This window comes from Rana temporaria, chromosome 9, assembly GCF_905171775.1.
Source record: "Rana temporaria chromosome 9, aRanTem1.1, whole genome shotgun sequence".
NCBI lineage: Eukaryota > Metazoa > Chordata > Amphibia > Anura > Ranidae > Rana > Rana temporaria.
In genome coordinates, this window is record NC_053497.1 from 134,645,904 (window position 1) to 134,663,216 (window position 17,313).

The window sequence follows — 17,313 nt, forward strand, 5'->3', positions numbered from 1 at the left end:
GTAGTGTTCTGACAGGGGTACGGCCCCCCGCCAGAACACCAGAACACTCTGATCAGTGTTCTCTGCCATTGGGTGAGAGCGCTGATTGGGAGTCGATCGGATTGCTGGTTGTCCAGCATGCATGTCTGCCTGTGGCGGCCCATCCATTAGAGGCACTCGAGCACCGCCCCCTCTATCCACGCCACCCCCTATGTGAACAGATAGAGCTCATTCTATGAATGAATATATCCATAGCTGCCGTGGCCAGCCCCTAGTCATGCATCCGGCCCCTTTCAGGATGCCGGGTGCGTGAATTACAGCAGCGGGGGTGTTTTTTTGAAGCACCAGATTAGAGCCCTAGGCTCTAATAGGCTTCAAAATACGGTGGGCTTTGTGGCGCAGAGCATTGCACCATGAACTCACCCAGGTGTTACAACAGTAAATTATTATTCGCTATTGAAACACTGATCCTAAATCCGGCCAATCAGAAGCAGGTCTGAGACCCGTTTTCCGGTCAGCCAAAAAGAGAAGAGTCCCAACTGGTCGCCGAGGAGGAGGGAGGAAATGGAAGCCACTGCAATAAACATGGAGAGCAGGGGAAGGGATGTGTCTATTGTATGCAGTGCCGGCCCAAGACATTGTGCTGCCTGGGACCAAGAATGAAATGCTGCTCCCCCAGAAAAAGAAAAACGCCAACCAAAAGGCCCCCACATTCATTATTTTATATCATGATAACTAAAGGTGACCCGTCATGGCTCTATACATGTATAAAGGAGTATAAGGTGGACCTGTCATTGCTCTATACATGTATAGGAGTATAAAGAGGACCTGTCATTGCTCTATACATGTATATAGAGGACCTGTCGTTACTATTTACATGTAAAGGAATATCAAGAGGACCTGTCATGGCTCTATAAATGTATATAGGACTATAAAGAGTACTTGACATGGCTCTATACATGTATAAAGGAGTATAACGAGGGCCTGTCATGGCTCTATAGATGTATAAAGAGAACCTGTCATGGATCTATACATGTATAAAGAGGACCTGTCGTGGCTCTATACATGTATATAGAGGACCTGTCGAGACTCTTTACATGTAAAGGAATATAAAGAGGACCTGCCATGGCTCTATAAATGTATATAGGAGTTTAAAGAGGACCTGTCATGGCTCTATACATGTATAAAGGAGTATAACGAGGGCCTGTCATGGCTCTATAGATGTATAAAGAGGGCCTGTCATGGCTCTATACATGCATATAGGCGTATAAAAGGACCTGCCATGGGCTCTATACATGTATCCAGGAGTATAAAGGGACCTGTGAATTTCCGGCGGCCACAATGTCTTTTGCGCAAACTAATCAATGTACGCTAATTGTGTTTTTTTTTTTTTTTGGTACCAAAAATATGTAGAAGAATACATATTGGCCTAAACTGAAAAAAATCGTTTATTTTTCAAAATTTTGGGGATATTTATTATTGCAAAAAGTAAAAAAAATATATATTTATAGCACAAAAAATAAAAACCGCAGAGGTGATCAAATATCACCAAAAGAAAGCTCTATTTGTGGGAAAAAAAGGACATCAATTTTATTTGGGTAGCGGAGCTGGCGGAACGGGCTGGCGGGCATCAGTATGCTGCCCCCCTAAAAGTGCTGCCTGGTACCCATGATACCACCCGGTCCCATAATAGGGCCGGCCCTGATTGTATGCCTGTGAAGTGGCACGTGTTTAGAACTGTCCCTGCACAAAATTACATTACTATAAGAAAAAAGTCATTTAAAACTGCTTGCGGCTTTAATGTAATGTCTGGTCCCTGCAATATGGATGAAAATCATTGAGAAAAATAGCATGGGTTTCCCCCCCCCTCCCCCAGGTCATTACTAGCCCCTTTGGCCCTATATACTTTGAACAGCAGTATACAGGCGGTGCAGACAAGACCGGGACTGTAGGTTTGTTGTTAAGTAGAATCTGTTTGAAATTTTGAACTGGTACTTTTTTAAAGTGTAGCTCCAGACAAAAAATCAATTTTTAAGCTTTTCGGAAAACATAGAGAAGGGTTATCACCCCTGTAACATTTGTTTTGCTGTTTGTGCGCATCTGTTCAGAAGATTACACCTGACTTTCTGTCCCAATGACAAATTATTTTTTGAAAATGTGTTTTTTTTGTGAAACAAGGATTGGTGATAAGGCATCAGTGGACAGGAGACACCTCTTACAGAAGAAGAGAATTTCCCTTCCTAGGGGTACATTTCCTCTCACTTCCTGTTGTCTCCTTCCGTTTGCAAGTAGGAGATGTTTGTAAGTTGGATGTTTGAAAGTAGGGGCCAGCCGTATATACTCTGCAGAAATTTGGGCCCTAGGTGTTGGTGTTGCCACAACACTGTAAGCCCTCACAGTTACTCTTGGTGGGCGCAGGAATGGGCCCTGCTGTGAAATATTAGATTAAGAATTATAACTACATGCCCCTGTTGAACAGGGATAGAAAAATAGGGCCTTAGGCACTGGTGCTGGTGCCACAACACTGCAACCCCTCACAAATACTCTAGTTGGAGTGCAGGAATGAGCCTGCTGCAAAGTATTGCATCAAAAATCGTAATTACATGCCCCTGTTAAACAGGGGCAGAAAAATTAGGCCTTAGGCACTGGTTTTGGTGCCACAACACTGCAAACCCCTACCAGATACTCTAGTTGGAGCGCAGTAATAAGCCCTGCTGCAAAGTACTGCATCAAAAATTTTAATTACACGCCCCTGTTAAACAGGGGCAGAAAAATTGGGCCTTAGCCACCGGTGGGGTGCCCAGAACCAAAGATGTTCTTACAAGCTATCAGCATGATGATCATTGAGGAGGAAAAGGATAGTCACTCAGCATAACAGGATAGTCAATCAGCATCAGCATAGGCAGTCTTGAAGGGATCTGACATTTCAAAAAAAATATTCTGTTACATCTGCATCAGGTGATTGGTAGCTGGTGGTGATCCAAGCCTGATTGATTTTTATGAAGGTCAGTCGATCGACCGAGTCGGTGGAGAGGCACACCCTGTGATCAGTTACAAAGCCTCCAGCAGCACTGAATGTGCGTTCCGAAAGAACGCTGGATACAGGACAGGCCAGTACCTCAATTGCATACTGTGCAAGCTCTGGCCAGTGATCCATCCTCAAGACCCAGTAAGCCAGAGGATTTTCGGTGGGAAAGGTGTCCAAGTCTGATCTTGCCCCTAGGTATTCCCGCACCATGTAAAACAGACGCTGGGGATGGTTGCTGGAACCGGTCATGCCTTGGGGGTGCGGACTAAAAAATTGTTTGAACGCATCGGTCAGACGGCCACCTTCTCCACCGCTCTTTCTGTGACTGACCGAAGCCTCAGCAACACGTTGCCAGGACCAGGATTTTGTAACCTCCCAGTCTCTGGGAAAGCGTTGCACAGACCTTTCTGCAAGACTGCTGCTGATGCTGAGTGCTAGGCTCCACCTCCATGCTGACACAATCCTCCTCCTCCTCCTTGTCCTCTTCCTGTGTGATAGGCGGGCATGCAGGACCACTGTCTGGATAAAGGGGGCCTTGAGAGGTAAGGAAGTCCTCCTCTTCCTCCCTTTGTTCTGCCTCAAGGAACCTGTTCAACCTGTTCAATATTCCATACAGCGTGTGCTCCAACAGCTGCTCACCATCCTCGTGGCCTCCTCAAATGGTAACAGGACAGTGCATGCATCCCTGATCATGGCCCACTGGCATGGGGGAAAGAAAACCAAGCTCCCCTGACCCTGTCCTGCTCCCATATTGGCACAGATACTCATTGATGGCCCTCTGCTGTGTGTGCAGCCGATGCAGCATGGCCAACGTAGAGTTCCACCTGGTGGGCATGTCACAGATAAGGCGGTTCTTGGGCAGGTTGTATTCCTTTTGGAGGTATGCAAGCTAAGCAAGCTAATGCACACAGAGTTTCCTGGCCTGCTTCAGGACATTCTGTACCTGCCCAAGAACTGCTGCACCACCAAGTTCAGGACAAGAGCAAAACAGGGCACATGGGTCAGTTGTCCCTGTCGCAGGGCAGAGAGGAGGTTGGTGCCATTGTCGCAAACCACCATTCCTGGCTTAAGCTGGCGTGGTGTCAACCACCTCTGAGCCTGCCCCTGCAGACCTGACAGAACCTCTGCCCCAGTGTGGCTTCTGTCCCCCAAGCACACCAGCTCAAGCACCGCATGGCATCTCTTTGCCTGCGTACCTGCGTAGCCCCTTGAATGCCTACGGAGCACCACTGGTTCTGAGGACACTTCAGCACAGGAAGAGGCCACAGAGGAAGAAGAAGAGGAGGGTGTGGAGAAGAGAGGTGTGTCACAACCAGTAGTAGCATTTTGGAGGCGTGGTGGCGGAACAACCTCCAACACTACTATACCTTGTCCTGCATCCTTCCCAGCTGCCAGCAGAGTCACCCAATGCGCCATGAAAGATAGGTAACATACCTATCCATGCCTGCTGGACCATGAGTCAGCGGTAATATGCACCTTACCACTGACCGCCCTGTCCAACGAGGCATGGACATTGCCTTCCACATGCCGGGAGAGAGCCGGAATCGCCTACCGTGAGAAAAAGTGGCGTTTGGGAACTTGCCACTGAGGTACCGCACATTCCACAAACTCACGGAAGGGGTCAGAATCTACCTACTGAAAAGGCAGCAGTTGAAGTGCTAGCAATTTAGCTAAGCTAGCATTCAACCGCTGGGCATGTGGATGGCTGAGAGAGTACTTCTTTCGGCGCTGCAGCAGCTGGGGCAGGGAAATTTGCCTGGTACAAGCTGACCGATGTGTACCGATAGTAGATTGCCCGCAAGTACTTGGCTGTGACACACCTAATTCTACACCTTCAGTTCTATCAGTGCAGGCTTCAGAGAGGACTGAGGGTATAGTGGGGTTGGAGATGCCAGCTGATGAGGAGCAAAGAGAGGTCCGCTTTGTTCTTTGGTGTGGGTCTTTGAGGTACGCTTGCCAATGAACTGCATGGCAGGTCGACATATGTCTGGTCAAGCATGTGGTGCCCAATCGGGTCATGTTTTGGCTACGCGAGATACGCTTGAGACATATGTTGCAAATAGCAGTGGTGCGATCTGATGCACTCATCTCAAAAAAGGCCCACACCAAGGAAATTTTGGAATAATGCTGAGAGACAGCAGCGCCCTGCACATATGGAGCTCTGCGTTGTGATGCAGTCGGTGTGCTGCCCTTAAGCTGGCCCCTGGAGGGCATCCTGCCTCTTTGGAGATGTGCCTCCTCCTCCTCCTCTCTCCTATCAGGCACCCACATGGAGTCAGTGACTTCATCATCCCCTCCCTCCTCATCACTGTAGAAAACCTGGAAGTATGCTGCAGCTGGGGGAACATGACTGCCAGATTGATGTCCTTCTTGGGCACCCCCTCTCTCTGGGCTCACGTTACTGCCTTCCTCTAGCTGTGTACCATTATCAGAGCCTTCAAAACACTGCACATCCTCCTGCAGCATGTACCCAACACTGTGGTCAAACAGTTCTGGGGACTCCTCAGGAGGACATGGTAGGGCTAGGGAAGGAGTGACTGATGCCATTGAGTAGAGGGAAGAGGCGTTGGCAGCTGCTTTGCCAGACAAAGTACCCTGAGCCTGGGTGAGAGAGGATGAGGAGGATGAGATCAGCTTGGTCATCCACTCTACCAAGTCTTCGGCATGTTGTGGCACAACACGGGCAGCTTCCGAAAAAAAGGACGAGCGTGTCCCACGGCCACGTGCTGATGAGGATGCACCATGTCCACGACCAGCACTGTTGGCACTAGACGCAGAGCATGCTTGCCCTCTTTTATCGGCTTGTGACTCTATGCCTCTCCTTGTTGTCCTTCCAGACATACTAATGGCCTGCAGGGAGATGTAGCTGCACAAATACTGACAATACCTGCTGATCCCTGCCTGTGGTATTAATATGAGCAGATCCCTTCCTCTAATATGAGAAACACCAGCTTTACGTAGCTTTAGGTGCACACTGTACAGAGGACACATAAAGTACACCACGTGAAAGTACTTGCAGAATGATCCCCTACCTGTGGTATTAATATGAGCAGATCCCTGCCTCTAATATGAGAAACACCAACTTTACGTAGCTTTAGGTGCACACTGTGCAGAGAACACAGACAGTACACCACGTGAAAGTACTTGCAGAATGATCCCCTGCCAGTGGTATAATATGAGCAGATCCCTGCCTCTAATATGAGAAACACTAGCTTTACGTAGCTTTAGGTGCACACTGTGCAGAGGACACAGACAGTACACCACGTGAAAGTACTTGCAGAATGATCCCCTGCCTGTGGTATTAATATGAGCAGATCTCTGCCTCTAATATGAGAAACACCAGCTTTACGTAGCTTTAGGTTCACAGTGTGCAGAGGACACAGACAGTACACCACTTGAAAGTACTTGCAGAATGATCCCCTGCCTGTGGTATTAATATGAGCAGATCTCTGCCTCTAATATGAAAAACACCAGCTTTATGTAGCTTTAGGTTCACACTGTTCAACGGACACAGACAGTACACCACGTGAAAGTACTTGCAGAATGATCCCCTGCCTGTGGTATTAATATGAGCAGATCCCTGCCTCTAATAGGAGAAACACTAGCTTTACGTAGCTTTAGGTTCACACTGTGCAGAGGACACAGACAGTACACAACGTGAAAATACTGCAGCTAGCACAATCACATGCTTGCCTGTCAGTATATTAGTAAGAGCGGATCTAGCTAAACTCAATACAGTGTATAAATATATATACAACACCTGGGATGCATATATATCCCCTACACACTGTAACTCTGACTAGCCTGTCTGCCTGCTCTATCTAACTGCAAAAAATGACACACTCTCTCTCTCGTCTCTGTAAACCAATGCAACACACTACACAAGGCTGCCAGGAAGGCAGCCTTATATAGTGTGGGGCGTGTACTAAAGCCCCTGAGCCATAATTGGCCAAAGCCACCCCGGCTTTGGCCAATTATGGCTCTCTGTTTTTTGGGCGCTGTGATTGGCCAAACATGCGGGTCATAGTGCATGCTTGGCCATTCATCAGCCAGCAATGCTCAATGTGAATTATGGGCCATGACACGCCACTCGAATTTGGCACGAACGGCCCATAACGTTCGTTTTTCGGCGAACATACGATGTTCGAGTCAAACATCGGTTCGACTCGAACACGAAGCTCATCCCTAGTGATGGCGTACCTTGGCACCCCAGATGTTTTGGAACTATATTTCCCATGATGCTCATGCACTCTGCAGTGTAGTTGATCATCATGTGAAATGTAGTTCCAAAACATATGGGCTACCAAGGTTCGCCATCACTGCACTAGACTATATTATTATTATTTCGTAGTGAGAGCCAAAGACCATAATTTATCAAACTAAAAGAAGATGTAAAAAGGTAGGAAGCAATCTTTTGCTTTTAGGGGGGGTTGGGCTTGAAGGGGGGGGGGTATTTTTACTAGGAGAAGGAATTGGGGGGGGGATATTAATGGGGGCAAGGGGGGCAGAGGATTTAGGTGGGGAAGATGATTTGTGCTGGGAGGGATAATTTGGGGGGGGGGGGGGGGTGTTGTACTAGGAAAGATGATTTGTAAGTGAAGGATTTGTGCTAAAAGAGGGAAAAGGATTTGTGTTAGAAGGGGGTAAAGAATTTGTGTTTGGAGGAGGCTTTTGAGGGATGATTTGATCTGAAAGAGAGGAATGGGGGTATTTTTGCTGAGATTAGGGGTATTTGTGCTGGGAGGAGGGATTTAGGGGGTAGAGGAAGATTTGTGCTTGGGGGGGATTTATCATAGGAAGGGGGGTTTGGGGGGAGGCTGTAATGAGAGGGGGTGGTTGGGTCTAGGAGGATTTGTTTTGCAAGGAATGTGGAAATTGGGGGTAAGAAGGGTTTGCTAGAAGGGAGGATAGGGGTAGTGCTAGAAGGGGGAGAAATTGTGCTGATAGGAGGAATTTTAAGTGGGTGCAGGGAGAGCATTTGTGCTAGGACGGGGATTGGGAGGAAGAGGATTTGTTCTGGGAGGGGGTATTGGGGGAAAGAGGATTTGTACTAGAAGGGTGTGAAGAAAATAGACTTTATTCTGTATTTTCTCATAGGTTCGTTTTTTTTAAGTACCCGATCTGGGTGAAATTTGGATATGTTGGTTCCCCAGATCGGGGCTATCAGGGGATATGTAATTGTAGAGATACTTTGTGTAGAAAGGGGTTTTGCAACTTTTGGGAAAATTGTGTGCTCTCTGTGTGGAGATAATTGGTTTATTCCTTAACTGATCTCAATATCTCCCAGGCGGGTGTACTATAAAAGCTTGCTGTGGTAATGTCGTCTGCTACTGTCATGTAAATGAACCTTACTCTGGCTCTCAAGAACCTTTCATTGTGTGATGCTAATTGACACTGTATTGTGTGAACTTCTATTGATGATAAATGTGTATTGTATAGCAGGTGAGAAGAGCTTATCTCTGAGTCACCTTGTCTGGGTAAATGATTAGTAATTAGCTCAGGTAGATTATCTCGGAGACAGAATGTTTGTCGACTAAAAGATGTGTATTGAGGGGGGCTCCTTAGTAAACCATTGTATGATGTGGTGGGTGGAGTGTGTCATTGTCCATCTGATTACTGCAAGTATTCTTTTTGGTGTATATAAGAGCCTGCCTTCTCAATAAAGATTGTTCTATGCCTGGTACACCCTTCATGAAGTCTTGGCTCATGTTTGGGGGAATATTCTAACCATTGGGAAGAATCATCCTGGAAACTGCATTCATCTCCACTATCCCTCTACCTCCTATGGTAGCGATAATCACTTATGCTCGGTGTCATGGACCTTGGAATGCTGAAGGGTATCTCTTTGAAATCTGTTACACAGTGGGGGGTCTTCTGCTCTGTCTTAAGGCCAGACGGCTCCATTGTTCTGTGTCTGGCTATTGTGTACATTGATTGCCCCCTGGGGCTTCCGTCTCAATACACATAACAGTCCCTCCATTCAAGCTATTGGACCAATCCCTGCTGACTCATGTTCAAGTCCTCATTTGCATGCCTAAGAGGACCTGAAGGAGAACTCGATGTACTTTACAATTGACCAATAGGAAAGCAATTGTTGGGGGTGGGATGTTCCAAATTCTGTTTAAAAAGAGTGTTGTGTACTTCCAATAAAGGTCTTCCTGTTTGAACTTACATACAGCCTGCCTGGTGTTTTGTTCTTATGGATCCCGAATGGCACATAGCTGTAGTTCGGATCCCGGAGCCTTGGATGACCGAACCATCAGACATTGCAATCTGCAAGCTGACTCACTAGTAGCAGAGGAGTGTCGGGAGAGCGGAAGCGAGCGAGCGTCTCGTCACATTGGTTGGCAGCGGTGGGATTTGCTCTCCAGTTACTGGGACAACTCCAAACCACCACCATGAATGACCAGCTATGCAGCCTGCAGGAGAACCATGCTAAAAGACTTGCTTGAGAGCCGTGGAGGGACCGGTGGGACAAAGAACAAGGCCACCCTGATCAGTGAGCTAGCCAAGATGGATCAGAGGGATGGTGATGCAGGACCCCGGTCGGTTGAAGACTTGTTTCAGCAACCTGTTCGACAACGGTTGGCATTATATGGCACTAACCCATCAGAGACCGTCATACAGAATACCATTAGAGACATCCAGCTGCAGGAGGAGAGAGAACGAGAGCGGCAACAGAGACAACGAGAGCGACAACATAAAGAACGAGAGCGGCAACATGAGCTGAGAATTGCAGAAATACGGCAAAAGGTGACAACGCCTAAAGAAGCAGCACCAAATGAAAGAAGAGGAGAGGTACAGATACCAGTAACCATGGAAGAGGAATTCAGAAGGAGGTTGCGAGAGAAGCAGATACAGCGCAGAGGACCAGTATCAGAGGAGGTCCTGCTTGAATGGTCTGATTCAATCCGCTGCGAACTCTGGAAAGAAGCGCTAGCCCGTGAGCAGCGACACCAGGGAAAAGCTCTCCCCTCCATCCATGTAAGGTACTGGTCACAATATGAAGTACGAATGCTGTTATTGGGGGAACAACCAAAGCAGGAGTGGACAGCAGAGTTAAGCAGGCTGATCCGGGCAGAGATGCGGTTGGACGAGAGCTACAGAGCCCTCCGGTGGTATGTAATCCAAGAGTGCCCGTGGTCAACGGATGACAGCCCCACGGAAGGCTTTGGCTATGATGGCCTGGGATTGTTGTATTGGAGGATGTCCAATGATCCCGACTTTGGGAGCGATCGGGAGTGGCGTTTGGAGGAAATAATGGAGCACAGAGAGCGAAGACTGAATGTCTCGGAAGTGCACTGGGTACAGGAAGATTTTGAATTCCTGGCCGTTCAGGAATGGGAGCTGGAAATTGCCTACAAACAGCTGCTAGACTCCGCTCAGCAGCAGGATGGGGCTCCCTTTGCCTGGGACTATGAGGAAATATCAGCTGACAACGCTGAAATCCTGGCGGATGAATCAGCAGTGGAAAATCTGGAGATTGCCATTCCCAAAGCTAAAGTGCCTGACCGCAGGGCCGAGCTCCGTTAACCTCTGCTCAGTACCTATAGCATATTCTGGGTTTCATGGACAGGAGATGGTGAACCTCTATCCCCAGACACCAGTTGCAGAGACAGGGGTTTTGATAGATTTTTCTGCTGGGGAAGAACAACCTGATGAGCCTCCAGCAGAAGAGCTGGGGTCGGGGCCAAACTTCACTGTGCTCTGCCCAGCACCAAGGGCAGTATTTTTGGAGTTACAAGGAACTTCCCCAGCTGAAGCGCTGGTCACCGGACAGAGGGTTCAAGACTTCTGCCCCACCCCTGTGGCAGTTCCAGAGGCTCAGGGTGAGAAGATGGCGATCACTCCCCAGCCGCAGATTACAGAATGTATGGACTTAATGGACTGTTCAGAAGATGTTATGGATTATGCATCGCCAGCTCAAGTACTGGCAACAGGGCAGAGTGCTACCAATCTCTGCCCAGCACCGGAAACAACTGTGGAGTTCCAGGGAGCCGGGGCAGTTGGCCCCTCTCTCCAGCAACAAGCTGAGGTTGTAAAGCTTGTACTCACAGCTGCATCACTGAGACAGGAGGATGTCATCTTTGCTTTGCAAGCACCGGGGGATTTTCACCTACTACAAGTGGATGGGACTCCAGTCTCCACTTGTATACCCCAGGGATGGGGGGCAGTTGGCCCAGATCCCCAACAGCATGATAAACTGAGCCCAGTCACCCTGTCTTCTTTCCAGCGGGTAAAAGGACTCCAGGGAGAAGGGCCAGTCCAGGCTTCTCCCCAGCGGCAGGCATGCTCTCTGAGAGAGGCAGAGGTTGGCTGGGTGAGTAATGCTCAGTTTGGGACAATTTATTTGGGGTACTGTGTGGGTACCGGCATTGGGGTCTCCTCCTGTGTTAGTCTCCTGCCAAAGGGGGAGATATGTGACAGACCTAGCCGGGACAGAGGCTTTTGGAGAGGACTGAATGCGAGCCTCTTGCCTTCCGATTATGGGCCAAGGCCTAAAAACAGGAAAGCAGATGGGTTATCCCAGCAGACAGACCTGGAACCTTAAGACTACTTTTCCAACATCCTCGAGTTGACCCGTTCGGGGTCCCACTGTGGCTTTTGGACTGTTTTCTAGGGGAAGTAATGTTATGGACCTTGAATGCTGAAGGGTATCTCTTCGAAATCTGTTACACAGTGGGGGGTCTTGTGCTCTGTCTTAAGGCCAGACGGCTCCATTGTTCTGTGTCTGGCTATTGTGTACATTGATTGCCCCCTGGGGCTTCCGTCTCAATACACATAACAGTCCCTCCATTCAAGCTATTGGACCAATCCCTGCTGACTCATGTTCAAGTCCTCATTTGCATGCCTAAGAGGACCTGAAGGAGAACTCGATGTACTTTACAATTGACCAATAGGAAAGCGATTGTTGGGGGTGGGATGTTCCAAATTCTGTTTAAAAAGAGTGTTGTGTACTTCCAATAAAGGTCTTCCTGTTTGAACTTACATACAGCCTGCCTGGTGTCTGTTCTTATGGATCCCGAACGGCACATAGCTGTAGTTCGGATCCCGGAGCCTTGGATGACCGAAACATCAGACGTTGCAATCTGCAAGCTGACTCACTAGTAGCAGAGGAGTGTCGGGAGAGTGGAAGCGAGCGAGTGTCTCGTTACACACGGCGATTGAGGGATGGAAAGAAGGCCGGAGTACCATAACCACTGCAGGTCTTAACAAAGGGGTATTTTGGGAGGGGGCAATCTGTGCTGGGAAGGGAAGAGGATTTTGTTGAAATAAGAGATTGGGGTGAATCTGTTCTAGGAGGGGGGATTGGAGAGGATTGTGCTAAGAATGGGGGGGGGGGGGGGTCGGAATTGTTCTGGGTGGGTGGGGAATTTGCACTGAGGAGGTTGGAGGGGGCAAAGATATGTACTGGGAGGGGTGAGCATGCAAGTTACTGTTGGATTTTATTTTGAAGGGGGGAGTGTATTTCTTGCGGGGGGGAATTTGCGCTATAATGACCTTTGCACTGTGTGTTATACACCCCAGAGTCCGGCACTCTTTTTACTCCTGACCCCTACATATGCATTATATGCTCCTGAGCCTTGCATTCTGTGCATTACATATGCCTGGATCCAGGGCCGTAGATCATTTTGGATTGCGGTGTGTGGTATCAAATACACAGTGTATCCCTGTTGGTTGCTCCCTCTCCCTCCTCCTCCCTCCGGTTCCCTGTGTACATTCTCCACCGCCTCTTTGTCTGTCAGCTGCCTTTCGCAGCAGTGCTTCCCCAGAGCCATCTTCTCAGCCTGTGCCTACGCACCCAGCCATTATTACTGCTCCCTTCCTTAAGTGACAGCGGAGAGGCACAGGGAGCTGTCAGCCAGCCTAGTTTTCAGGAATGGATTGGCTGAACGCATCCTGGAACTCTCACTTTTGTACTGTCACCAGAAGCAGGTGCACTGGCGTCATCCTCTGAAGAATAATTTGAGAGGATGTTTTTTCAGAGGATGAATAATGGATAGTGGGTCACATTGCAAGCTATTGTGCATCGGTATGGCCCCCTCAGTTCCCGTAGTGGACATTCATTGAGTGACCCCTGGTTGTCAGTGTCGGGTACTGATGATAATAGCCGTCTTTGTGAGTAACATAAATACATTTCTCTACCTTGCTCTCATTTGGGCTAAACTTTCTAATTTATGACTATTTCGATATAGTGTCATTTATGCACACCCATATGTCCTTTATAGAGAGATGGATTGCGCCTGCTCCTGAAGAAGTGATTGTTCACGAAACACGTAGAGCATGTTGAGCTACAATCCTCTTGGTTTTTAATATTCAATATCATGTACATAAATATAATCGCTGTAGAAACTGTTTTATTGTAATGCTTTGATCCTGTTCCAACATGGCTACAACTGTTGATAGACGTTTTAATAAAATTTGTCCTTAATGTGCATCCACCCTTGTTTTTTGGATCAATTCATTCATACACAGGTTATGTTCACCACATCGATCTTTGGGCACACACCTCATTTAACCACTTGACCACTGGGCACTTAAACCCCCTTCTAACCAAGCCAATTTTCAGCTTTCTGTGCTCTCTCAATTTGAATGAAAATGACTGAGATTCACAGTTTTTTTTTTTCTCTATAAAAGAATAAAGACTGGAAAATTTGTAAAAAAAAATAAATGAATTTTTCTTTGTTTCTGTTATAAAATTTTGAAAATTAGTAAATTATCTTCATGGGAATGGAGGGATGGCTGGATGTGACTGCAATTGTCACAGACCAGCGCTGTGGGCACTACAGATCCAGTCTACAGCGCTGCTGCCACTGATCTCTCCCCCTCTCCTCTCACACTGTACAGATCGCTGCAGAGAGGGGAGAGAGGACGCTGGTTTGTTTACAAGTGATGGCTCCGTCATTTGACGGAGAGATCATGTGGTAAACGGGCTCTGTCAGCGGCCATTTACCATGATCAGTGATGCGCCAGGTTCTCTGGGAGGGCATCAATGTACGCCCTCCCAGAGTTATCGAGCCGTGCTGTAGCCGTCGTTCGGGTATGGCGCGGTCGGTAATTGGTTAAAAGCCCAATCGTTTTCTTTTTTGAGGAGTTATGCTTTCCCCTAAAAATTATCACACTACAGCACAGCCGTGTGCACTGTATACCGTACATTTGTGGCATAGCCTCATTCAGTTTGGCCACACCCATTTTTTGCCTTACACGCCACAGGCTTCTACCCCCTTATGTGTCCCTCATTCTCAAGTTTAAAAGTTGGGAGGTATGCATAGGATCGCTGGTGGTGTCTATCACATGGTGCAGTGTTATTGGATACATATTCGTATGAGCAAAACATTTTTAGTTGACTGTTTTTCATGACACAGAGTTTATTTCATCATATTTTAGAGTTGAAGAGACTTTTTTTTGTATTGACTTTATATTCACACCATCATTCACTATACACTGTATATATAAGAAATTGTTGTGAAGTGCTGTTTGTTATCACATTCTAAGTTTATTTCAAGCGCAGTTCTCTCAGGCTGGGTTCACATCTCCGCACGGAGCTGCTCACAGCAGGGGTCCAGTACGTCCCCGTTCACCATTTCAGGTCTGATTTCGGCAGAATTTTGGGCTAAATTTGGACCTGAAATGGACGTAAGACACACAAAACTCCTGTGCAATTAGTTCCACGGCCGTCCAGGAGCTGTGTGAAACCCGCATTCCAATTCACACTAGTGTGAACCCAGCCTTAAAGTGGATCTCCCATGCCAAAACGTTTTTTTTTTTTTTTTTAAGGGCTACTTAAATAGTTAACAGCGCTGCTTAGCAGAACTCACGTTTCCGGTGTCCTACGATCGCTCCTCTGGGATTCTGCCTGCAATGTACACTTTGATTCCCCTGTTTTTGCCGTTGCCATTTTAGCTGTTATGTCGCGCGTCACTTCCTGGTCCCCGAAATCGCGCAATGTTTCCTATAACAGGTCAGAATCTGATCACAAGGGAGCTATGACACAAGCTCCCAGAAGACACTGCGCGGTCCAGGAAATGATCAAATGCCCGAGAAAAACCCGAAGTCTGGAGACCGGAAGGACTAATATATCTGGTACTGTAAATTTTGAATAAACAAAGATATCCGTTTGTGCAATCTTTAGTAGCAGCAGTAATGTTAAGATTATCTTGAAATTCGGGTGGAGCTCCGCTTTAAGCTTGATATACCGAATATACTTGTTTATGTGCTACAGTACATATATCACATTTTCAGTACACGTACTACATACTTATTTTGTTTGAGTTATATATCAGTTATTAAATTAAGTTTTTTGCGGCATAATTTGAATACAGCATTTAGGTGATTTACATTCACATGCAGGGTTTTCACCACATACGTTTCGTTTTTTAAGGGCGCAGCGCTACACTTTTTGGTTATTCGAATCTATCATCAAAAAGCAATTATCATAAGCCATCATCCACCACCAACAAATACTCACCACCTACCGCAATCCAGAAGCTAGCTTACCACCAACCAGCATCCAACAAAAACTACCATCAACTAGCATTATTACCACCTATCATTCACCAGCATCCACCTCCTTCTAGCACCTACCACCATCTACCACCAGCCCACACTCATCACCAAGCAGCATCTAGCCCCCCAATGCCAACCAGCCAGCATTCACTAGGCAACCAGCCTAATTTTGTCTAAAAAGTCAGCCCACCCATACCTTTCGGGTCTGATATTCCCTTACCTTTAGAAAGTTCCTGTGTAGATCATCAAAAAAAGTTACAGAACACATATATATCTTATAGTGTGTTGTGGTTTATTTTTAATGATTATGGACCAGCTGCAGTTTTCAACTTTAAAAAAAAATATGTAATCATTTCACAAAAATGCCTTTGAAATTGTTATGGTCTACATTCAGAATTACATGAATCTGTAGTACGGATCATACACTTCCCATTGACACTAACAGACATCTATCGCTGAAAGACAAATGCTCCATGTTGTTTTGGAGGAGTCACCTCCAGCTCACCACGGTAAAGTCAGTCCCTTATAGTCCAGAAACATTCCGTTGTGTTTTTCTGTCAGGGTATCAAACACTTCCATCATCCCCCCCACGCTCTCATGCAGCTTCAATTCAGCCTTTGGACCACCCATGTCGGTCTGGACCCAGCCAGGTTCGAAGGCCACAGCAATAATCCCATACATTTTGTAGGCCTCAGCTTGACATCGTGTTAACATATTCAGCGCCGTTTTGCTGCAGCGGTATTCTATAAGAGCAGTTGGATACAAATGAGTAGTGCTTTCTAAAGACCCTAAACTACTGGATGTGTGGATCACAGCAGCCTTGCTGCAGCTCATTACTTCATTAGGATTTTCTTGTGCGGCTTTCTTCAGCAAGGGAGCAAATATCTGAGTAACCAGCATTGGTCCTACAGTATTAGTTTCATAAACTCTCATCATGTCCTCTGATGTAGTTTCATCAGCTGAGTGGTAGACATTAATACCAGCATTATTGATCAGCAAGTTCAGTCCACGTCCTTTCAGAGTCTCCTTTACTACACTGTAGGCATCTTCAATGCTGGCTTTGTCTGTTACATCCATCTTGACATTAACAAGGTTTGAGTGTTTGGAGGTCAATGACTTGAGTTCCTGAGCAGTTTCTGGATTCCGACATGCTGCAAAGACATATTTTGGTGGATTCCGTTTGTTGAGAAACGTCTTCACTAACTCCAGGCCAATTCCACGGTTAGAACCAGTGACCAGAACACTGCAGATGATGAGGTTTGCCATTTTGTATTCACAGCAGTACTGTGTCTTTGCAATAAAGGCTGCAATAAAGGGTGCAGTCCTGTGTCTTTGCAAAGTAATCTTTACTATTGGTAAAATATTAACAAATGTTCACATAGTGAAAACACACCTAAAGGAACTCTAAAGTTCGACTAAAGCCTGGCACACACTACAGCTTTTTTATGCAACTTCAGCTCAGGTCAGGTCATGCGAGGTAAGTACAGCAATCTCCATCACTGAGCTGTGGTGTTCCGCAGAACACTCGATCAGTTTTCTCTGCCATTGGCTGAGAGTGCTGATCGGGAGTCAGTCGGATTATGGTTTTCAGCATACATGTCTTCCTGCGGGCGGCCCATCAATTAGGGACGCCTGGGCCCACCCCTCTATCCACGCCACCCCCTCTATCCATGCTACCCCCTATATGAATAGATAGAGCTCATTCTATGAATGAATCTATCCACAGCCGCCATGGCCACCACTTGATCATGTGTCCGGCCCCTTTCAGGACGCCGGGCAAGTGAATTACAGCAGGGGGG

The 17,313-nt window shown here is 47.0% G+C and overlaps 1 protein-coding gene across 1 annotated transcript; it reads right to left on the bottom strand.

The window, feature by feature from the left end:
* Positions 1–15,785: 15,785 nt before the first annotated feature.
* Positions 15,786–16,844, bottom strand: LOC120914103 (C-factor-like). The gene has a single exon (XM_040324586.1). The coding sequence runs from the start codon at positions 16,778–16,780 to the stop codon at positions 16,016–16,018; it is 765 nt and encodes a 254-aa protein (XP_040180520.1). The 5' UTR covers positions 16,781–16,844; the 3' UTR covers positions 15,786–16,015.
* Between the last annotated feature and the right edge of the window lie 469 nt (positions 16,845–17,313).

Excerpts from the sequence above, each read along its gene's own strand:
- LOC120914103 (XM_040324586.1), bottom strand. The coding sequence starts at position 16,780 with ATGGCAAACCTCATCATCTGCAGTGTTCTGGTCACTGGTTCTAACCGT.